The following is a 24,714-nucleotide window of genomic DNA, read 5'->3' on the forward strand; positions in this document are numbered from 1 at the left end:
ACGATGGGAGACAACTCTTCCAAAGCACTTCCAGGGAGGTTGCTACTGCCAGGTCCTAAGAACCTCCAACTCAGCTCCACAACCCAAATAATGACCATCTGTCTTCCCAGAGTTACTTCACTGATGCTCAAAATCAAATTGATACTATCACTCCAACCCTGTTAGTAGTCTCCTTTAAGTACTGCACAGAGTAAGAAATGAGCTTTAGAAGCATGGCTGCGCTGTACTGTATCAGCCAAACTCAATGCCCGGTAGAGTCTCCAGGCTACTTCCTTGCAGAGACGGACCTGAGCTCCGCGTTAGCCAGGTTAGGGCTCTTCCTGTAGGAATGCACAGAATCCCGCACTCTCCTGTCCCAGTGTTTATCGCACAGTATTTTAACTGCTGCTTTTCTCTTCTGTTAGATCACAGGCTTCAGGAAGCAAACTGTTGCATCTGTTTTATTCATTCCTGTCTTACAATAATCTAACAGTATTCGGCACATAGAGGCAAAGGCATATTCAAAACTGCCCACAAATTCTTCAATATATCTCATAAAAAAGTGGGGTCTATGTCTCCTCCTTGGTTCTGGGCAGCCTCTGTCACTTCTGTGACTGAAGAATAAGGCAGATTAACACTGCCAGTTTCCAAGTGGTTATTATCTTTTGTGTATGTATGGCACTGAATATCAAATTCTGGGCCTCACGCATGCTAGACAGGCACCTTACTCCAGCCCCTAATCAATTCTCAAGAAGCTAACATCTTCTACTTCCCACCTCCAAATTTACTTTCTCTTAGACCCTAGACTAACTAGGGTATGGGATGAAGGACTATAAAAGTATGAATTGTTTTAAAGGGAATAATTTCCAGATACTTAGCATTCTTACCTCTTCTCTAAAACTGATTTACTAAGATCTCACATAATTCTGGGAAAAAAAACCAAAAACCATTCACAGAGGTTCTCCATCCCCTATATCCTTTAAAACTACAGCATCCTCTTTCTCACAGAAGAAAGATACCAAATTACTATTCTGAAACTATACTGAACTACCTAAAGTTGAAAAAGTTGGGGGATCTTCTTGGATTTGGTGAGACTGGCCCTCAACAAATCCAAGTCTTTCACATGTTCCTGTAATAAGTGAACTGTGAGACTAGACGAAAAGTATTTTGGTTTAGAAATCAGAAAATATAGAGAGACACTCATAAAAACAAAACAGAAGAGTCATATGGTGAAGCTGCTTTTGAACCCCAGACATTGACCTAAAATATACATTTCTAGCTATTCTCAATAGTTAAACACAGCCACAGGAAAGAAAGAAATCTTCAAATAGTTGAATGCAATAAATAGTGAAACTTTTAATATAAATTATTTTCCAAAGCTACTAAAAATTGCAGGTTATACTGGCTAAAACTTGCAATAAAAATTTCATGAGATCTCGTTCAATTAAAGGTACCAAAAGAATTTAAAAAAAACAAATAAAAGTACCATTACTTACATACTAGATGTTTTATCAAACTTAGGAATATTATAGTTAATCCTGTATTTTATAAAATGTTTCAAATTTTCTATAGTTTAGTCCAATACATAAAATTATTTACTAAGCACTAAACCACTTATTTCTAGCAGCATGTATTTTATTCTTTCATTAAGTATATGGGATATTTGATCACTATGTCTGACAAAATTAATGCTTCTTTTATTGACATTTTAATTACTTATAAATCCAACATCAGAACATAGTACCTACATACATATGTACTTCATAAAGTAATATACTTTGATTCATATTCTTTTTAAAAAATGGCTTATAGTTTCCTCTATATATCACCTCTTTATTACAAACAAAATCTTTTTACTTTAAAGCAAGCAAGAAAAAAATAATACCAGTAAAACAGTATCAAAACAGTAGGAAAGTAACATTAATTAAAACATTACATATCATTATCTTCATAGCAGTTATTAAGAGTACAAGACATAGGCAAAAAATATTGTCCAAACAATATTAGTTCAAATCTTTCTCTTCAATAACAGCAACTACTTCTATAACTGTCTTAGTTACCGTGTGTGTGTGTGTGTGTGTGTGTGTGTGTGTGTGTGTTTCTTTTTCCTTGCCCCTTTTCCCATCATGGCTTCTCTTTTCTGTTGAACAGCTTCTTTCCAGTTCACAACATCTATTGTACATTTTAAGTGCTATTTGCTCATTCCACTTCTCACACTAGTGAGACAACATGATGTTTACACTTATGGGTAGGATTTATTGCACTTATGAGTATGACCTCGAGTTGCATCCACTTATCTATAAAAGTCTTAAGTTTATACTTCTTTGTGGCTGAGTAGTATTCTATTATATTTTTTAAAATCCCATCTTTTTTATTCATTCCTTATTTGATGCACATTTGGGTTTTTTCCAATATTTAGCTATTACAAATTGTGCTGCTATACATAGGGATGCACATATATCACTGTGGCATGATGCTTTTAATTCTTCTGGGAAGATACACAGGGGAACAGCTGAGTCAAACAGGACCTCTAATCCTAGTTTACTGAGGATTTCCACAGTGGTTGCTCTAGTCTACACTCCCACTAAGAGTGGAGAAATTTCCTTTTTCCCTACAGCCCCATCAGCCTTTGTTATTGATTTCTTGATGGGAGCCATTCTTTCTGGAGGAGATGGAATCTCAGTGTTGCTTTAATTTGCATCTCTCGGATGACAAGGATGTTGAACACTTTTTCATGGACTTGTCTTTGTATTTCTTCATCTGAGAAGTGGGTATTCATCTCTAGATGCCCAGTTCTGAACTCAGTCTTAGAATTTTGGGACCTGATTTTTTTTTTCAATTCTTTATATGTTCTAGATGGAGAAGTCCTCTGTCTAAGGAACAACTGCTTACAATGTCTCTCCACTCTCTAGGTTATCTTTTTACTCTATTGGTGACTCTTTTTTTGTTCTGCAAAAGCTTTTTATTAAGGTGAGATCCCATTTATTGACCCTTTGCAGTATTTTCCGTGAGGTCTGGGTTTTGCTCTTGAAGCCCCTGCTTACACCTATGTTTTCAAGATTTCTACCTATTTTCTCTTCCAGTAAATTTAGTATTTCTATTTTAGTATTAGATCTTTGATCCATTTTGACTTTATTTTTATGTTGGTAGACGTGGGTCTAGTTTCCATCTTCAGCATGTGAAAAGCCAATCTTTCCAACACCATTTATTAAAGAGGCTATTGCTCCTCCAGTGAACCTATTTGTCTGCTTTGCCAAAACAAGGTGGTTGAGTGTATGGAGTGGAGTCTGCATCTTCTCTTCTGCTCCATGAAACCTTGCATCTGGTTTGTTCTTTGTTTTTTGTTTTACCAATACCATACTGATTTATCACAGGAGATTTGCAGTATAATTTCAGGTCAAAGACTGTGAGACCCCCATCACTTGCCTCTGCTGCTCAGAATTGCTTTTGCTATTCTAGGTCTCTTTTGTTTCCAAATGAATTTTAAGATTGTTTTCTCAATTTTGTGAGGTATGTTAACAATATTTTGATTGGGATTACATTAAACTTAGATAAGAGTTTTGGGAGCAGGGCCATTTTTCTCTAGGTTGGTTTTTCCTATCCATGAACAAGGAATATCTTTCCATTTCTGACATCCTCTTCAATCTCCTTTTTCAGAGTGCTGTAATTTTCAATAAATAGATCTTTTACTTTGTTAGATTGATTTCTAACTATTTGGGTTCTTTTTCTATTTATTGTAAAGGGTATGGTTTCCTTGATTTCTCTCTGTGAGTTTGTTGCTTGTCTACAGTATTGCTATTGATTTTTGAGTGTTAACTTTGTATCAAGCTACACTTCTGATTTTAGCTATTAAGTCTATCAGTCTTTTGGTGGAGTCTTTGGGATATTCTATATAGAGTATCATGTCATCTGCAAATAATGTTAATTTAACTTCTTTTCTTATCCTTATTCCTTGAATTTCTTTCTCTTGTCTCATTGCTGTGGCTAATGAGAAAGTTATTTTACACCTCAGATTTTAAGTAACTTGGTCAATTTGATTATATTCACATTACTTTAATCTTTATAGCATGATTTTTATTACTCAACTATACAAAGATTTATTCCAAAAGTTATATCTCAATGATGCTCATAATAATTCAAAAGAAATATTAGACTTCATTTTTTGGTACATACTTGTAGTACCTAATGATTACATTCATCATGAGAAGCTGTTAAATGGACATACTTCTCCTTGTTAGTCTGCCCTTCTACCCCCTTCCCTGCATCTCTGAGACCCCTTCACATACATAACTTGTTGCACACATTTGCAGTATACAATGACATTACCCACAGGGACTTGGGCAAGCATTCAGCACCTCACAATCCTTCCTTCTTTTGTACAATCTCATTTCTCTCCACTGCCTCCTGCCCTGCTCCATCCCTCAGTTCCCTTCCCGTATGCTAAAGATCCATCTCGCTATTTCCTATCTTTTATTTGTACTTTACTTATATGTTGTTTCTCATATAAGAGAAATCATGTGACAGTTAAGCTTGTATATCTGATTCACTTCACTTAACATTAAGTTTAAAAGTTCGTCCATTTTTCTATAGTTTTGTTTTGTTTTGTTTGGTCTTCTTGAGACAGGGTCTTGCTATGCAGTTCAGGCTGGCCTTGGACTCTCTTTGTAGCCCAGGCTGATCTTGAACTTGCAATGATCCTCCCGGGTGCTAGGATTATGGGAGTGCACCACCACACTCAAATTCCTATAGATTTTTTTAACTGAAAATAAAGTCATTATTTTTCTGGCATAAAGTCTAGTTTTCCCAAAATACTTGATAGACTGTTTTTCCAATTATATTGTATAGCAAATAAATATTCTTCATTAATAAGCTACATCTGCAAAATCAGGGTTGAGACAAAATTAAAATATTTTTATATTAGAAAAAGTATGCACTGCTGAAAAGATATTAAAATTATAATTTTAGTAAAATTTTTTTAGTACAGAGTAATAGAAACTACTGGGCATTTGGAAAAATCAGTAAAGACTTCTGGGAATACCCAAAATTAATAAAGTCAGGAGTCCAATTTGTGACTATGTAATGAATCCTCCTGTAATTCAAGTTGCTTCTAAGTCTTAGCTTTTGACAATTTTAAAGGAGTATATAACAGAACTGTCCATTGGAAACTATTAAAAATAAGTTTTCATGAAATATTCCATTTGATTTTTGGCACATAAATTCAAAAATGCTGTAAAAACTATTATCATAACAAGAGTCTTTCCATTCTCATCTATTCAGTAACATGTAAATAATATATACATGAATTGAAGGGAGTAATCGCCATTTCATTAAATGACAGTTTACAACAAAATTTTTTTTGCTTACACAAATCTGTTGTTAGAGGAACTATACATTAGTAATAATGTTAATGATTTTTTAACAATTGGAACTGAAATTACAATGTTAATGTCATTTTATATACAGATTTGGTACAAAGAAAATTATGCTTGATTAATAATTTGAGTATTAAATGTATTAGTATAAAATCATGAATAAGAGTGGAATTAAAATACAAATTTATGGAGATAAAAATTATGCTATTACTGTTTTTAAAAGGCAGCTACATATTTTAAGTGAAAAACAATATATAAAATTTTTCTCTCTGGATATATTTAGATGAAATACAAACACTTTGAAATATCCATAAATGTGCTAGAAACTATATTCTTTGTATGTCTGTAGATAAATGGGCAAAGGTTTTTACATGCTAAATTAAGAAAGGAAGAAACAATTTTTTAACATTTTCTTGAGGGATCTGAAAACAAAATATTTTGATGGTCATTAATCTACTGTAACAAACATGCCTTTGAATTTTCACTGATGGAGAGTGAGCAGAAGATGGTGGATTGATAAGTAACAAGGTACAGAACCTCTCTGAGAGAAACAGCTCAGACGCTAGAATTTACCACCATGGAGAAGACCGAATGAAAGGAGAGGGATTCTCACAACCCAGGAAGAAACTAAGGAAAAAGAAAAAGAAAGAAAGAAAAAGAGAAACGTGGACAGAAGGCTGGAGCCAGATGTGCTCTCACTGGAGCTGGCCCAACTCAAGGGCATGGTGCTCTTCCCTGAGCCAGTTAGACTTGCATCCCACTGCTCTCACCGGAGCTGCAGTCACGCTGAAGTCAGGGGTTGGCAAGCCCAATGGAGAACAGAGCCGGATGGACACCTGTACTAAGCAGAGGTGAGTGCTTGGAATTTGGCCCTCCCCAGAGAAGAGGGTAACCGACCAGACAACATACTGGTATTGGGCAAGACGGGCCTAAACAAGGAATGGAAGTGACTTTAATTGGCTGCTCTGGCCAGGACCCAATAGCCAAGCATGAAATTGTCCCCGAAGTTGTCCCGAACTGGTTCCGCCCACGTGGCACACACTAACATGGTGAAGGCCTCTGCTGTGGACTAGCTCAGAGGGGAGGGACCAACCTACATGGCCCCTGCTTGCACCCCAGTGACCAACAGCAGACTGGAGAGAGCAGCAATCTCTAGCCAGTGTGCTTCAGAAAAACCATAACCAATAGGAAAGGGGCTGGGACCTCCACCATATACCTCCATGGTGGAGAAAACAAGAAACATGACAAAAGAAATAAATAAGAAAAAGCCTCCAGCCAACCCAGGAAATATCAGGGTAGGAGAGGGTAAGAGAGCGAGAACTGCAATACTGGACACAGCATCAGCATACATAAAGAAATATCTTCATGACATTATAGACGAACTCAAAACTGAAATATTAATATAAGTAAAGCAAGATATAAGAAGATTATTAAAAGAAATGTTAAGTACCTTTCAAGAAGACCAGGTGGAAGAATGGAAGAACCCAAAAAAAGGAGAAACCTTTGATGAAGAACATTAAAAAAAACTAGAATAGATGAAACATTCAAAGAGATTACCAGGAAATTAAAAACTCCATTCAAAGCTGGCAAAATTGCCTGAAAGAAACTAGAGATAGATTAACAAAACTTGAAGACAGGTTTGCAATGTGCAATCACAAAAGGAAAGATCTCTTAAAAATAACTGCAAATAGGTTGGAAAGTCATGACACTTCTGTGCAGGGGAGAACTACTCAGCTATAATGAAAGAAAACCTTGAGGCTTTTGTAGGTAAAGGAATACAACTTAAGATCAAGCCCAGGGGTAAAAAGGTTCAGAACCATGTAGGGGTAAATAGCAGGTTGCACTGCTAACCTAAAAACTAAAGGAGTTCGTGGGACCCAAAATGTACAATGCATGTTGTGAAAGTGAAAGGGGAGGAACTGCCTAAAAAAGAAAGGCAGAGGACATTGTTAATAGTGTATCAGGATTTTAAATCCATATTGTTCTTATCGCTCTGTTTAATGTGGTTATATTCTGTTCCAGTCTGTCTGCTTGTACTAGACCTGAGGGCACTGACAGCTATTCCAAAAATACCAGGATATATTACAGTAACCATCCTTAATTTCCTATTAATCTAAAACCCTGTATTATTTACACTGTCTTATTATGACTGACCTTATTTGAATCTGGTTTGTTAGATCACTGTTTCGTCTTGACTGATTTTATTTGAATCTGTTATGATTGATAGTATAAAGACTGAGAGTAAAGAAAAATACTCTGAAGATGGTAAGATTCACTAGGATGCCCACTCTGGTTTGACTATTACCTGCTTTTGAAGTCTTATAAGGTCTCCAATATTTTGCTATTCTTAATATTGTTACATACTGCTATGTTCAATTATACTATGCTTGATGATACAGACAATTCTACTGAAGATAACAAGAGATCATAGTAACCATTGTAGATCACCTTGTATTGTGGTTTTATATGACTTTTTTGTTTCATGTTTTTCTAGGAATTTGTCTTGTTTTGTTTTGTTTTTCCCTCTAACACAGAAAGGATAGATATAGATGTACAGACTCATGCATGCATAGAAGTTCTAAACAGTTTATGAGAACTGATTATATAATGCACGACAAAATGAACTACGTTGAAGTAGAAGAGACACTAAGATACCAGTGTTGATTCCGTAGCATCATGATGTAAAATCCAGCAATACTATTATTGTTGGTTCAGAGTGATTTTAGTCTGTTTTGTTTTCATTTCAACGTATGTGAAGGTGTGGACAACTATTCTAAAGAGAATGAGACACACTGTGACAGCCACTGTTGACTTCCTTATTGTCTGGTTTGGAAGACCTAAAATGCCTTCATCATCCTGTTCTGATCAGTTTTATACTATGATGTTTTGTATGAATTCACTGTATGTGAAGACATGGACAACTATTCGGAAGAAAACAAGAGACAATACAATAGATAGTAAAGATCTCCAGTTGTCTTGCTTTGAAATCTGTGTCTCTTACATTGTTTTCTTACGTTCTATGTTTAATTTTACCCTCTTCATAATAAAATTTTAAAAAATGAATTTTCATTGATGTTGACAGATGTTCCTTTTTAGTTTTTTCATATAATACAAAAACTCACTAATAAATGGCATTCACTCCTAAAAGTGATTAACCAAAGAATTGAGCAAAATTCTTAAATCTGTTGAGCAACATAGTAAGAATACTTCTATTTCAGTAAAGCATTACTAAAATTTTTTACAATACTTAAGGTGAAACAAGTTTTTAAGTTATTTACTACTTCCAAATTATTCTTATAAAATTCAAGCTCTGAATTTTCCCAGTAGTACAGGCAGTCATACATTGGCCCTTTAAAATATGACATAAAAAAAAAATTAAGTTTCTATCCAGAATGTTTCTTTAGTAAACAGTGATAATCAAGGAGAATAATAATAATTTGGCATTATTGAAATTAATACACCCTCAAGCATACAGTTAGAGATTTCAGAGCATAATTATTGGATGTATTTAAATTTATGACACTATTTGAAAGCATAGGTTCCAACAAAAGAATTTAACCTTACAAGCTCCCAGACATATAAATAATAAATTAGTTTTAAAGATAATAGCATTAGGTTGGTAATGAATTATTTGAAAGAAAAACGTATGAAGACTTTGAGATTTCAGTTTCTAGACTCCCTCAAGACCTTACATATTACCTATGTCACATCTTCACTGCTTGGAAAACAAAGGATGTTTAGAAAGTTAGTGTTTAGAGTTTTTAAAAATAAAGACTTCAAATTGTGAGTTTTGTTTTTTTCATTTTTTTTTAAACTAAAACAAATCAATATACTGACAAAGTTTTTCACAAATCAACAAATATTTGAAGCCATAACCAATGCAAATCACAGATTTGGTAAAACCTTAGAAAAATGAGTGGAATGGGAGATTCAGAAGGCAAGCTTTACTGCTTGCTCTGAGCTGCAGGGAGCCGCCCCACCTGCAGGAGGGAGAATGAGTGAGATCCTGATAAAGTAAAGCAGATGGTATTTTTTTTTTAAATGACACAGGTTCGCCACTTAGCCTGTGAAGAGCACAACGGCTGATAACTGTCTAAAATGTGGGTGTGCAAGATTCATACATTAAGAAAACTAAGTCCAAACAGTTAAAACTGAGTTCTCAGATCTGACTATAGGGAAAGTACACCACTAGGAAAAGAAAAAACTTTTCTTTAACAACAGGAGGAATTTAATAAATGAGTCTCGACATAAAGGACACTGGAAAATATATTAGACATTGTTTCTAACTGGTTTCCTTTCTCATAGAGACCCTTATAAACAATGTAATATTTTTATAAATCCTCATAAATTAAACTGAATAAATCCTAAGTAATCTTTGTGAAAACAGACTGCTATATTGCTAAAGTATCAAAGAGAGAGGTATATTGTCTACGGAGATACTAACATTTGACATTGGAGTAGTGGGCATGTGTGAGAGAAGGGCTTTTTGGTTTTTTTACCAATTTGAGATGTCAGCCGACAGGTACTTAGATACCTGGACAACAGAAATCTTTTACGTAAACTGATCAAAGACTCAGAAATTATCCCTCTGTCTTCCAACCACACCCACGTTCTTCTCACCACAGTTATTCAAAGTTTTCTCTTGGTATGAACCGAACAAAGACCGTCCTCTGAGAAAGCACAGGAAGAAAACGATTCTATGTATTCTTTGGCACTGTTCATAAGAGTAACATAGTGTTTTATACACGGTGCACAAATTAATTCCTAATAACATTACTGATTTTACTTGTACAACTTTTCACATTATTTAGTGAACTTTGTGCTCTATTCTGTTACATGAAAAATAATGAAGAGCAATAATAAGAAGTAACCATATTGCCATGTTCGAGTTACAAAGAGTCACATGTTAGGAATGCCTCGTAACCACACAATGATAAATTAAGAAGTTAAATTGAGTATACAAATAATCTTTGTGAAAAAGTAATCTGCTGCATGGGTATCTCATTTACCTTACACAAAAATTAGTATGTGAAAAAGGGGAATTTTGCAGAATCAAGTATGTTTTTATTGGCTACGAACTTCCTTGCTTAGACTTAATAACACTTTCCATCTGTCTTCAGAAATATTAGTGTTCTTTGGAAGCACAAAAAATGATACACTGGTCAGGAGCCAGAATAATATATTAACTCCCTTCACATTCTATGAATACTTATAAAAACATATTTTCAGTTTTCTATCCTCTAGATTTGTTAGTGTTAGAAATATTTTTATTAATAATATTTGTAATACATAACGTATCTACATAAGTTTTTGAGGCCTACTAATCCTAAAATATACAATTTTGGTTTACTCATATCACCTACACTTTTCTTATATTTTACTGAGTACAATATATTTTATCACATCACAATCAATTATGTTCCAATTATAACTAGTGTAAGCAGTGTCAAGCTAAGTTTCAATACTTAGAAAAAATAAATTTCTATAATATGAATTAAGATTTTGATATTTGAAAACTGTAAGTACATACAAATAAAAGAAAATCAGTTTTTCAGTTCTGCTATTTACTTCCTTCAAAAGATAGGTTTAAGAAGGCTCATGCTACTTAAAGTAACAATCCTCATTTTACAAGCCAAACAAAAGACTAGGGAATTTATGTTACAGACCAAAGATCACACCTTCCCCTCTCCAAACAAACAAATAAATAAATAAATCTTTTCAAGTCCAAAGTACATCAAATGTTAGTAATTTTTATTCATGTGTATTGTCCACTTATCCACTGACTGTGCCAGTTTTACTAGATTCAGAGTAGACACTATTAAAGGATACAGAAAGTCAAGTGGAAAAAAGTTAACAGGCAGGATGACAGGAAAAAACCCAGGTATCATATGTTGTGATAAAGGTTATGGAAGTGCCACATTGCTTTTTGGGGGACAATGAGGAAGCTCAACTTAAAAGTACAAAGCCAGGTACAAGTAGGAGAAAATAAAAACAGAAAGGTACACAAAAAGGGTAGACAACAAAAATTCTTACATGTCATGCTAAGGAATTTGGCTTCTTTCATGGGGAACACAGGAAGCCATTCAATGATATTAGTCTGGACAAGGATACAATTAGGTAACACCTTTTTGCAAACTCATTGTTTTATGGCTTTCAACTATAATGTGCAATTCAGGATAGAAATGAGAGGGCCCTAATGTAAAAAAGTGTCAGTTAAAGGTTGGAAAGACTCAGCATATAATTAAGTTGCAAAATTGTCAAGGCTCTAGAGGGAAGAGGAGTGAAATTCTGAGTATCTCTAAGATGTTTGATTCAGGTGACAAGTGGATGGTATGTTGAACCTTATAATGTTAGAAAACCTGAGGGACTAGAATGTTAGCCTGGAGATGGTATGTGTGGGTGGTAGTCATGTGCCACACAAGAGTGAAAGAATACACAGAATAAGAAGAAAGTAAGACTCAAAATAAAAACACTGACATTTCAGTGGGTGGCATGTATCACTTGATTTACTTATACAGATTTAGGAAATACATTACACTGAATAGGGGAAATGTACAAGATTAGTTCCTGGAAAAAAATCCTGAGTCAATGAATTCACAGGGACATGAAATGGAACATAAAGACAAGGAGGATGAGACCACAGGAAGTTTACTTTTCATTCCTATGACCACCGAGGACAATGAGCCAAAAATACAGGAGTAACACTCAGAAGGCCCAGCTGAGACTGAACTGTGCAAGCAAGAATTACAAGCTCTATCCTCGCATGAATAATATTTTAATTATAAAGTACACAGAAATGAAATGAATTATTTAGTCACAGGATAAAACACGGGCTAGTTGGCTCTTCCATAGCTGAAAGGAATTATTAGTTCAGCATAAACGTGTGTGTACCATGAATAAAAGACAAGATCATGAGAGAATTAACTTAGATTATAAATAAAATGAACAATACCAAACTGAAAGCTTAAGAAACTTATGTACAGCAGACTTTCTTTCTCTAGCTGATATATTTGGAGTCAGTGTCAACACACTAGGCGCTGTGTATCCTATCGCCTCACCTCCTTAGCCACCACTGTAGGCCTAAAGGTTCCCAGGTTAACGCTATTACCAACTGTGTTAGTTTACAGCCTTGCTTGATCTCCTTCTCCATATCGTACAAGGATTAAGTTCACTCAAAGCAGCTGGACCTCATGAAAGGGGAACCCAAAGTGCAACAGTTGTACTGGTCTTTCCACTCCATTCTAGCTTCTCGTTCTATGTTGTCCTCATGTAAGCCGCAGTAATCCTTTAAAACCTTAATTAGATGTATCATTCTCCAGCCTCAGAGAGTTCAATGGCTTTCCAAATGGATTAGCAATTACAATGAAATTCTACCATGACCCGCAAGGCCCTGTATGTGACTCCTGCACACTTGAAGCCTCGTTTTTTGCTACCTTCCCCATTTCTGGACCTTCTGAGTATGCTATTCCCTCAGTCTTAAATGTTTTTTCTGTTTTTACGAGCTGACTCTTTAAATGTCAGCTAAAACTTAATCTCCTCCATCTTAACTAACTACACAATGAAAGGAAATACCGTTTCTGTTTACTTCTGTCCTCCATTTATTTTCTTTATAGTACAATCTGTCCTTGTGTATTTCCTTGATTATTTGAGTGTGACCTATAAATTAATAAAGGCAAAAAAATCTTTCATTTACCTATAATCAATGCTTAGAGAAGTACTTGAAATACAGTAGATAATAAGTTTCCAGTAAAAGAAGGAGAGAGAAAATAATAAACACAGAGTATCAGCAAAAAAACAAAAACAAACAAAAAAAAACTTTCAAGAAATGGAAGAGTGGGGCTGGGGATTTAGCTCAGCGGCATAAGCGCCTGCCTTGCAAGCAGGCAGTCGTGAGCTCGATCCCTGGTACCGATTAAAAAAAAAAAAACAAAACACGAAAGAAAGAAAAGAAATGGCAGAGTTGGGGAGAAACAAAGTTCACGTGTCAGCTTGGCTAGGGAGAATATCTAGCTATTCTGGCTGTTTCTGTGAAAGTAATTTTTAGATGAGACGAATATTTAAGTGAGTAAAATTTGAATAAAGTAGATTATCCTTCCACAATGTTGAGGCCAATCTGTTGAATGCCTTCCCCAAAATAACTGCCTGTGAAGGAGGGCTTCTTTCCGCATTTAGACTGCTGCACCAACTCTTCCAGGCCAACCTACCCTGAATATTTGGCACTTGAGCCAGCCTCTGCAAGCACATGGGAAAATTCCTTAAAACAAATCTTTTCCTAGCTCTCTCTATATGTACAGACACACACGTGTGCACAGGTGCACACACACATACACGATTTGATTTCTCTGAAAAACCCTAATATGAAGGATTAGAACTAGAAAATCCAAGTTTAAATTCCAACTCTGATTCATAATACTTATGTGATACTTTCTTTGGAATTATTTTCAATTCACAAAATGAACAAATTTTTTAAAATCAGTAACTACTAGACATTATTGATGACATCTCCACATAAGTACTTTCTTCAAACAGACTCAAAATGTACATAATTTGCATAAACTTTTATCATTTACTCATTTTAAAGCTGGTATGAATACCCAATTAATTCAATACAAATATATTGTCCTGATAAACTCTATAAACTACTTTTCATACTAGAAAATACTGGAAAGAATCCTAAAGGAATGCTGGCATTATTAGACAAAGGTCAATAAAACGATCTTCCTTGCAAAAGGAAACAGTATGCTTAACACTTTCAGCTTTTTAAACAAATTATCATTTCACAAAGCATCTCTATTTCTTACATACATATAAAGTATGATAATTTGTAATAAAGAACATTCAGCCACCAGATAATCATATTGACTATGATTTATAGTATTAAATGAGAAATTTCTTTACTGAAAAAAAATGAAATTCAGTAACTTTCATGATTTAAGTGGACAATTATATAAAATTGAATTCTATCAACTTATACATTGTATTCAGTGAATATAAGATACAGAATAAAATGTGGGCTATTGAGTTAAAAATATAATTGTCTATTTTTAAATACTTAAAATCTATATTAAATATTATCTAGCCATGTGACATATTTTAAAGATGCACAAAAAATGCCTGGTGGCATTAAATATTAAAAAAACTGATGAAAATAAGCCTATACATTTTCAGCAGCATCCTTGGGAAAAATGAGGGAAACTTTGGAAGGGATAATAAAAGTAAAAGTCCACCCTGTTCTTCCTTTTCAAATGTTGGTTTAGGAGCAGGGGTCAGTGTAGAAGTAGTAACATTGCCACACAGAAAATTCTTAATGATTTCTGTACTAGCTAAATTGCAAAAAGTTAGATAAAACATATAAAAATAAATGAGAGCTTAAAACCACATACCAAAAACCTAACAGTTTGAAAAAGCATACAAAAAAAACAAAATGGATTAAAAGGATTAACTTCTCCAAATGAGAAACTACCAATATTAGATTTTTTATTCTGCAAATTAAAGAAATGTTGAAACTAAACACTATAGTGAGAATACCTGTGTAAAGTGAACATGTATCTGTGTAGTAGTTCAGGGAATAAAGTAGTAATTTTGATTCAAGAATCATTAAATCACTTGAATTCTGTTTAAAATTCTCTTTTAATAGTTCTTTAAAATTATGATGAAAGTTGTACTTAAAAACTTTCTGAAACAGAAAGCATAGTTATTGGAACTGATGTGAATTAGCCATAAATTATGAGATGTTCCAAATACCTGGACCTATACATCTGTAAGGTGCTTTTTAAAACACTGACAATATTTCTATTTAAAAATGACCTCAGAATTCAACTAGTTTATAGTCACACCAATGCACGCAGCTCATTTATACCAGTTCTTCTCAATGATTATCCAAATCATTTGAATAATTCCAATGACAGGAAAGAGACAGTCTACTCCAATGTCACTGAAGTATCAGAAAAGCTTTGAAAGTTAATGTATCCCGGTAATAACCTGCATCCAGTGACTTCAGTTCTATATTCTGAGACTGTACTATACAAATATATACTTTCTTCTACCAGAAAATGTTTCGAGTAATTGAAGACTTAATTTTCAAATTCTTTGCATTAATCATCTCCAACTGTGAGAGTTATTTCTGTAGCTCTTTCTCATACAAGTTCTCAATGACCCATTACTACTATGGTGACCTTCTTCAAATACAGTCTTCCAGAGACCCTGCAAAACAAGGCGTCTGAAACTAAATGCAAACTCTAGGTGTGATCTTGGTGTGTGATACATTTCCTCTCTTTTAAATTTTTTAACTTTTCATAATGAAAAATAAAATTTATAATTCTCCTTAAAAGCAAATATTCTTACTGAAGATGGGAAAATAATAATCAAATGTATACACTTTGATAGCACCACTTCAGATAAAACTTGGCTATTTTCTTAATTTTCCATATGCTATGTGTAAATGTAAATCAAATCACCAGGGTGTAACACAATCATTGCAGTAAAGTTATTTTTGGATCCAAAACTTTAAATTTCTATTCAAGTTTTCCACATTTACAGTTTTTAGATGAAGATGGAGCCTCAATGAACTGTTACTTTATATTTTTAAGAGATTTTTACAGTAAAAGATAAGTTTCACTGCCTTGCTAAAAAGATTTGTATGTCTATCCATAAATTTAGACAACCCTTAGATCTTAATGTAAAAAACTGACATCTGAATCATGTCTATATTTTTTCCATTCTCCAAATTTTTCCTAATCAAGGTAACCCTTAGAAAAAAAGATACTTTGATATTCTTAATTATTTCTGGGCACATACTATATTTCCATTACTTAAGATACAGAATACCTCACTTCTACTCAGCACAAGTCACATATATATTTTCTTAAATATCATGCTTAGGAAAAAAAAATGCTAACTTGAGTTAGTAATTCAAGAAATCGTATCACTTACATTTTCATAATCAATGAGCGTCAACTTTGGCAACACTTTATAGACTTGAAGCAATCCAAACTTTCTGTGTTATCTGATACATATTTCTGAAAAAATATTTCACCATAGTTTTTTTTTTTTCTCATACCTTAAAATACAATCAGTGCAAGTATTAAGCCTATTTCAAGTGAAATGGAAAAAAGAATATTATGGAATAAAGTATAAATAAAAATCAGTGGCTTATTACTGTATGCAAATGGTGAAAATTTCACTAACACTAACAATATAAGGATCACTCTTCTGAACGCATTAAAAAATTTTAATCAACTATTTGATTTTTACAAGAATTTTTAAGAAAGTAAAAAATTGGGGCTGGGGATTTAGCTCAGCGGCATAAGCACCTGCCTTGCAAGCAGGCAGTCAAGCCAGACATATTCCACTACCTGATCTGTGAAGGGGCCAAAAATGTGTCTTGGAGGAAAGACAGCCTCTAACAAATGCTAGTGAAAATACTAGCAATATACATGCAGAAGCTTGAACCTAGGCCTGTATCTCTCACCATGTAATAAACTAAAATCAAATGGATCAAAGATTTAAATATTGAAACAGAAATAATTTTCTAGAACATAAAACTTTTGAAGACATAGATGTAGGGAAAGCCCTTCTGAATACAACTCTTTTATATCTATTTTTCATGGGGGAGGGGGACATCGCGAACAGGTAGCTCAGGAGAACTCAAAAGAGGAGAGGATTCTTGGAAAATACAGCAGTAAAAACACAGTAGGCAGAAATACTTCCAAAGAAACTATGTACATCTGCTTTAACTATCCTTTACATATACCTGTATTATTAATTTGCATGAAATATTTTTCAAAGATTATGAATAATTTGAATAATACAGGGAGATCAGCATTCCACAAAAAAAGAACAGCCTCTAGTATTCAAAAAAATCACACCTCTAAGTATAACTTCACCAATTAGATGTGCTAGCCCAAGAAGTTTGTATTACCAAAAACTAAAAATTACATAAAACATTAAAATCCTCAAAAATCCACTCCCAACATATTAAATAGGGAAAAGCTGAAAGCTTTTCCTCCAAAATCAGGAACAAAACAAGGATGTATATTATCATTACTCCTGTTCAATAAAGATACTAAAAACTTTAGCCAAAGCAATCAGATAAAAAGGATATGTACAGGAAAGGAAGAATTATCTACAGATGACATTACCCTTTACATATAAGACCCAAACTGTGCTATTAAAAGACTCCTAGAATTAATAATAAAATCCAGCAACATACCAGGATCCAAAATCAATATGCAAAAAGCAATAGCATTCCTATGCACCAATAATGGATTTACCCATAAAGAATTAAGAAAACAATACCACTCTTTTATATACATTTTTCATGGGGAGGGGGACATCGCGAACTGAACTCAGGACCTCAGGCTTGCCAGGCAGGTACCATGCCAATGAGCTACATTCCCAGCCCCAACAAAATCACATCAAGGAAAATTAAATACTAAGGAACTGACCAAACCAAGGAAGCAGAAGACCTCTACAACAAAAACTACAGTACTATGAAAAGAAAGATCAAATAGAGGATCTGAAAATGAAACAACGTCCCCTATTTCTGAGCAGGCAAAACCAGTATCAGCAAAATGGTCATATCCCTAAAATTGAGACACAGATTTAATGCAATCCCAAACAAAACACCAAGAGCAATCCTCACAGAACTAGAGAAAACAATCTGATAAGTTATATGGAACCAAAACAGACCCAGAATAGCAAGAACACTCCTGGGCAACAAGAGCAAAGCAGGAGGCATTGCTTTCCCAGACTTCAAGTTACACTATGAAGTTAGAGTGGTAAAAACAGCAGAGTAATGGCTCAAAAAACAGACAGACATGTGATAAGCAGGGCAAAACAGAGTATGCAGAAACAAGCCAGACATATTCTACTATCTGATCTGTGAAGGGGCCAAAAATGTGTCTTGGAGGAAAGACAGCCTCTAACAAACGCTACTGAAAATACTAGCAATATACATGCAGAAGCTTGAACCTAGGCTTGTATCTCTCACCATGTAACAAACTAAAATCAAATGGATCAAAGATTTAAATATTGAAACAGAAATAATTTTCTAGAACATAAAACTTTTGAAGACATAGGTGTAGGCAAGGCCCTTCTGAATATAACTCTAATTAAGTAAGAAATTATACAAAGAATCAACTAGTAAGATCATAAATTAAAAAGCATCTTCATAGCGAACAAAAAATCAGAGCAGAGACAATCTACAGAATGGGAAGAAAATAAATGTCCCAGTTACATCTCAAACAGATGACCAATATCCATAATACATAAAGAAATGAAAAAATAATAGACTCCCAAAATAAAAGACCAAATCAAAAATGGCCAACTGAAATGAGACACTTCTCAGATGAAGCACAAATGGCCAATAAATACATGGAAAAAAGTGTTCAACATCATTGGCCATTAGAGAACCACAAATGTAAACCACACTGATTTCATCTTACTCCAGACATCAGTAACAAATGCTGGAGAGCCTGCAGGGAAAAAGAAACCCTTCTCCATTGTTGGCCAAACATAAACTAGTACAACCATTATGGAAACCAGTAAAAAGCTAAAACTAAAAATTTCTTTTGACCCAGATAGTCCTCTTCTAGGTATCTTCTCCAGTGAGTTAAAATAATTATAGTGATACATGCATACTCAGGTTTATAGCAGCACAACTCATATTAACTAACTCTTGGTAGTGGCCTACATTTATATCAACAGATGAATGTTTAAATAAAAGTAGTATTTATACACAACAGAACAGTATTCTACCATAAAGAAAGCTAAATGTGAACCATTTTAGGAAAATGGATGCACTGGGACCAAAAAGTTAAATAAATTGGATGCAAAAGCTTAAATTTCACATGATTTCTCTCAAAGTATGAATCAATTAAAGAGCAAAATAAAAGATAGGTAATAGGGGCTGGGGATTTAGCTCAGTAGCATAAGCGCCTGCCTTGCAAGCAGGCAGTCGTGAGTTTGATCCCCGGTACCGATAAAAAAGAAAAAGACAAAAAAAAAAAAAAAAAAAAGTTTAATAGACATGTAAATTTTGGCTCAAAAGCAAAAATAGTCAATACCATGACTGAATGTAGTTTTTCCCTACGGGTTCATATATTAGAGGCCATGATCAAGTGAGACTTATCCTTGGAATGCCAGAATTGTTCAGCATATGCAAGTCAATATGTGATACACTGCATTAACAAAATTAAAGACAAAAATAATATGATTCTATCTACAGATACAGGAAAGCAAGACAAAATTCAACATTCTTTCATGATTAAAAGCTTTCAACAGATTAGATATACAAGGAACTTACATCAACATAATAAAGACTATATATAATAATCCCATAGCTAGCTTTAGATATACTAACATATTTAGACTATCCTAAAGATGGCACCAAAAGCTGTAATAATTAAGCAATTCAGGAAAGTAGTAGGATACAAAAGCAATATACAGAAACAAGTAGAATTTCTATATACTAATAATGAACTATTAAAAAAAAATCAAGACAGCAACCCCATTAACTATAAAACTAAATAAAATTCTTAGGATCGCATTTAACCAAAAAAGTGAAAGCACATTAAAAACATACTGAAAAGCTCCATGACACTGGTCTGGGTAATCATTTTTTTTTTAATTTTATTTAAGGAGAAAAGAAAAAAAGCAGAGAAAGGGTAGAAGTTATACAGATTTACAGAAAAAAAAATGAACAGTAGGAAATCACTAGTTAATGGATTACATATTGTCATCTTAGAAATAATTGTTCAAGTCACAAAATTAAAGCTTGTAAAGTGGACATTCCATCAATGATACTGCAAACAGTTCTGTTCAATGATCCAATAAAACTCTGTGATATCATTTTCTATCTTATACACTTAAATATACATGCAGTTATATAGTTTAGAGCACTTTCTTTTCCTCTCTTTTGTACAATGACTATTACACATTTTGGGTTTCATTGCTCCCACGGTTCTTATTGCTTTTTTGGAAGAGAGTAAAACCAAATGTGACATAACAGAACAGAATCGGTCAAGTCAAAAAGGTGGACATAATAGATAATGTAAAAACATAATACAAGGTGATCAACAATGGTTACCATAATGCCTCCCGCTATCTCTAATAGAATTGCCTATATTGTTAGTTATAATACAATTGAACAAAACAGTAAATAATCATTTTTTATTTTAATTTGACCCCAAAGGCTCAAGCCAAAAAAAAAAAAGGAAAAGAAAAAGAAAAGTAATTGAGACAAAAACAAACTAAAACCTTTGTACTACATAGAAAAAAAAAATCAAAGGAGACACTTCTGGGACGGAAAAAATGTTTCACAAACCACACATCTATTAAAAGATTCATTGAAAATACATACAGAACTCAAAAAAAAGTTCACTAAAAAAAAAGAAAATACATACAGAACTCAAACAATTCAATAACCAAGAAAACAACTAGATTGTAAAATAGGTAAAAAACCTGTATATTTTTCAAAAGAAGACCTACAAGTGGCTAAAGTGCATAGCAAAAATCTTTAACATCACTAACCATCAAAGAAAAGCAAATTAAAACCACAATGAAGGCCAGGAATATAGCTCAGCAGCACAGCACCTACCTGGCAAATGTGAGGTAGTGAGTTCAATTCCCAGTACAGAAAAAAAAAAAAAAATCAGACATCACTTCATATCTATTAGAATGGCTATTATCAAAATGACGAAAAATGCTTCAGAATGATGAAGATATAAGGAGCCCTTGCATACGACACAATCACATAAATGAGTAAAACATTAAGGAAAGTAATATTGAGGTTCCTCAAAAAATTAAAAGCACAACTACCTTTTAAAAACAGGCATATGCTGGCATGTGCATACATCTTGATCATGTTTATCTTCTCTCTAACCCAGCCTCTTCTTTCCTATTCCCCTCCTGATCTCCTTCCCCATCCCTAAAAGTCTACCACCTGTTTCCAACTAGTCTCCTTTATTTTACTCATTAACTTATTTATATTTGGGGTTTTCAAATAAGAGAAACTACACAATATTTAACTTCTGTGTTTAATCCATCCATTTTCCCACAACTTTAAAAAGTACTATTTGATCTAACACTGGCAAATATCCAAAGGAAATCAAATCAGTAAATCAGAGATATATGAATATATGTTCACTACAGCATTATCCATAATACCGAAGATAGTTAACCTAAACATCTATCAACAGATGAAGAAAATGTGGAACACATACACAGTGTATACATGGTACTATTCAGCCTCCTTAGCAGCAAATCCCATCACTTATGACACAATGGCTGAACCTGAAAGACATTACATTAAATATGCCAGAAGTGGAAGTATAGAAACACAGACAGTGTATGATCTTACTATATGTCTTTTAGAATGTAAAAAGAGTCAAATCTCACAGGAAGAGAGCACGATGGTGGTTACCATGGCTTGGGATGTGGAGTAGGGGGCAACATTAGGAAGCAACAATTAGGTTCGGGTCCATGAGTTAAATAGGAGGAATGATTTCAAGAAATCTACAACGCTGAGGCTAGGGTTAACGACAATGTATTGTTTACCTGAAATTACTATGCAGAACGTTTTCAGTGCTCTCACACAAATACATGATAAATGAGAGGAAACGCACAGGTTAACTACCTTCATTTACCCCTGCACAAGGCATACATGTTCAAAATACCGTGCTGTCTACCACAAATATATGCAATTTTTCTCACTTAAAAATAAGTAAATAGGCCTGGCCCAGGGGCAGGGCCTGAGAGTGGGGCAGGGGGTCACTTCTCACTCCTCTAGAGTGGCCCCCAAAGGCTGCGTGATGGAATTTGAACATTACCTTAAGAGGTTCATATCTTGGATTAGTTAACAGTTCTCATTGTCTGATTATTTCTTGAGACTCATTTTTCAGAATCCCCTCAAGGCATTAAATATAAAAAGATTATACTACGGAATGCAAGGAAAGCTGTCCAAGGTAAGCATTCCCAGCTCTGATGAACACAGGAGAAAACACAGAAAAGGGGCGGGCAGGGGCGAGTGGTTTGTCTTCAGAAGATACGCAGTGTTTGACAAACTTTACAACACTTGAAAGAAGTAATTTCCTGCTATAGCTCACAACATTCCTGCCAAGAGAATATTTGGTTATAATTTTGACCCAAATTTTATTAAACAAAGAAGAACAGGACTGAATGAATTCATTCAGAATTTAAGTATCCAGAGCTTTACGACCATCCAGGTGTTAGAGAATTCCTTCAAACACACAGCCAAAAACATCAGTCAGATCCATCTGAAGATGAGGATGACAGCAGTACTGAGAAGTCACTTTCTGCCTCACAGGACACCAGCCCAGGGCCAACTGGAAATCCTCGTGCTAAAGCATCTGACTTTGATTCTTGAAAAGTTATTGGAAAAGGCAGCTTTTCCAAGATTCTTCTTGCAATACAAAAACCGGGTGGGAAATTTTACGCTATCAAAATGTTACAGAAAAACGTACTTCTCAACGAAAAAAGCAAAAACATACTATGGCTGAATGTAATGTTCTCTTGAAAAGTGTAAAACATCTGTACTTGGTTGAATTACATTATTCTTTCCAAACAAGCAAAAAGCTTTATTTTGTTCTGAATTATGTCAACAGAGGGGAGCTATTCTTCCACTTACTTACAAAGAGAACTGTCCTTTCCTGCACACAGCAAGATTTTATGCTGTCGAAACTGCCAGTGCACTGGATTACTTGCACTCTATCAAAATAGCGTAGAGACTTGAAGCCAGAAAATATTCTTTTGGACTCAGTGGAACATCTTGTCTTAACAGATTTTGGGCTTTGTAAAGAAGGAACCTTTGTAAAGAAGGATCTCCGACACCACTACAACACTTTGTGGGACACCAGAGTACTGTGAACTTGAAGTAATCATGAAAAATTCCAGTGACAACATTGTGGGTTGGTGGTGCCTGCGTGCTGTCCTATATGAAATGCGATACGGATTGCCACCTTTTTACTGCCAAGATGTACAATAACATTCTTAGCCACCCCCTACATTTGAGGAGTAAGCCTCACAGCCTGGTCCATTCTGGAAGAACTTTTAGAAAAAGACAGGCAAACCGACTTGGTGCCAAAGGAGATTTTCTTGAAATTCAAAATCATCCTTTTTTTGAATCACTCAGTTGGACTGACCTTGTACAAAAGCGGGTTTCACCACCCTTTAATCCTAATGTGGCCGGACCAGATGGCATCAGGGACTCTTACAGAGTGTCTGCAGGGAAACAGTTCCACGTTCTGTGTGTTTTCTAACTACTCTATCATGAATGCCTAGGGACTGGAGGCAGATGATGCACTCAATGGTTTCTCCCACCCACCTTCTTCAGAAGGCTGATTTTCATGAACAGCTTGGAAGTCAGAAACCATCAAGCAAACACAAGCCTGCAGACGGAACTGAAACTCCGATCCGTGTGAACATATTCAAATATGTGTAACAAGGCCCCATTTTTATATCTTACGTTAAAAACTATGAAAAATGTATTTTCTGCTTTATGAAAGGAAATACAGCATTTCAAAGAGCTATGGTTTGAATTAAAATGTGTATTCTTGTTTACTAAGCTTATTTTTAACAAAATTTGAAAGCTGTTATTCTTAGCATTAACCTATTTTTTTTTTAAGGAAAACTTTTCTCCTACTGTTTCCCTCTTTAAGTTTACACTAATATGTTCAAGACAGCCTGTTTTTTAACAGTTTGATTCAGTTCATTTAAAATATATTAATACCTTTGTAACTCTACTATGACTTCTGTTATTGTATCAAAACTATGCAATTGGTACATAGTTGTTTAAGAAGAAACCGTATCTTTCCATGATAAATCACTGTTTGAAATTTTTTAAAAAATGAGTAAATAGGAAAGGGAAGAGGGGTTGAAGGGAGCGTAAGGTAATGGAGGAAAAAAGAATCAAGTTGTATCAGGTGTAGGTACAAATTCCCTGTAATGAATGTAGTCATTATATATACCTAAAATGTACCAAAAAACTTAATTGAAAATAAATAATAAAAACAATTTTTAATTACTGCCAAAATATGACCAAAAAGTAAGTAAAAATACAAGTTGTACTTAAAATAAAAGTTTACATACCTTGGTTTCCGAAAAACTAAACTATATTGTTGGCAAGCGAGACCCACAGTGGGAGTGTACACAATAGGCATGAATTTTTCAACATCAGACATCAGTACTCTATAAAAGAGCTTTTCATTTCTATCTTGAAGGTCCATTAAGAGCAGATACCTGTGGAAATTAGGCATAATTAGAACCACATCCAACAGTTGCTTAGAAATCTAAACATTTTTCAATCAACTATGAAATACTTTTAAATCATAGAAAAAGTCTAAAC

General features: G+C 34.3%; 1 protein-coding gene and 1 pseudogene across 2 annotated transcripts in view; one reads left to right on the top strand and one right to left on the bottom strand.

Annotated features, from left to right (window-relative positions):
- The window catches only part of Me1 (malic enzyme 1), a 160,347-nt gene that overhangs the window by 109,066 nt on the left and 26,567 nt on the right, over positions 1-24,714 (bottom strand). For both annotated transcript variants that reach the window (XM_063233150.1, XM_063233151.1), the window contains exon 3: positions 24,459-24,608. In XM_063233150.1, coding sequence (XP_063089220.1) covers positions 24,459-24,608 — 150 coding nt within the window. The remainder of the gene's footprint in view (positions 1-24,458; positions 24,609-24,714) is intronic.
- On the top strand, positions 213-23,629 carry LOC106028728 (serine/threonine-protein kinase Sgk3-like; annotated as a pseudogene).

This window comes from Cavia porcellus, unplaced genomic scaffold (genome assembly GCF_034190915.1).
Source record: "Cavia porcellus strain 051 isolate PalLab524CR breed Dunkin Hartley unplaced genomic scaffold, mCavPor4.1 scaffold_22, whole genome shotgun sequence".
Taxonomy (NCBI): Eukaryota; Metazoa; Chordata; class Mammalia; order Rodentia; family Caviidae; genus Cavia; species Cavia porcellus.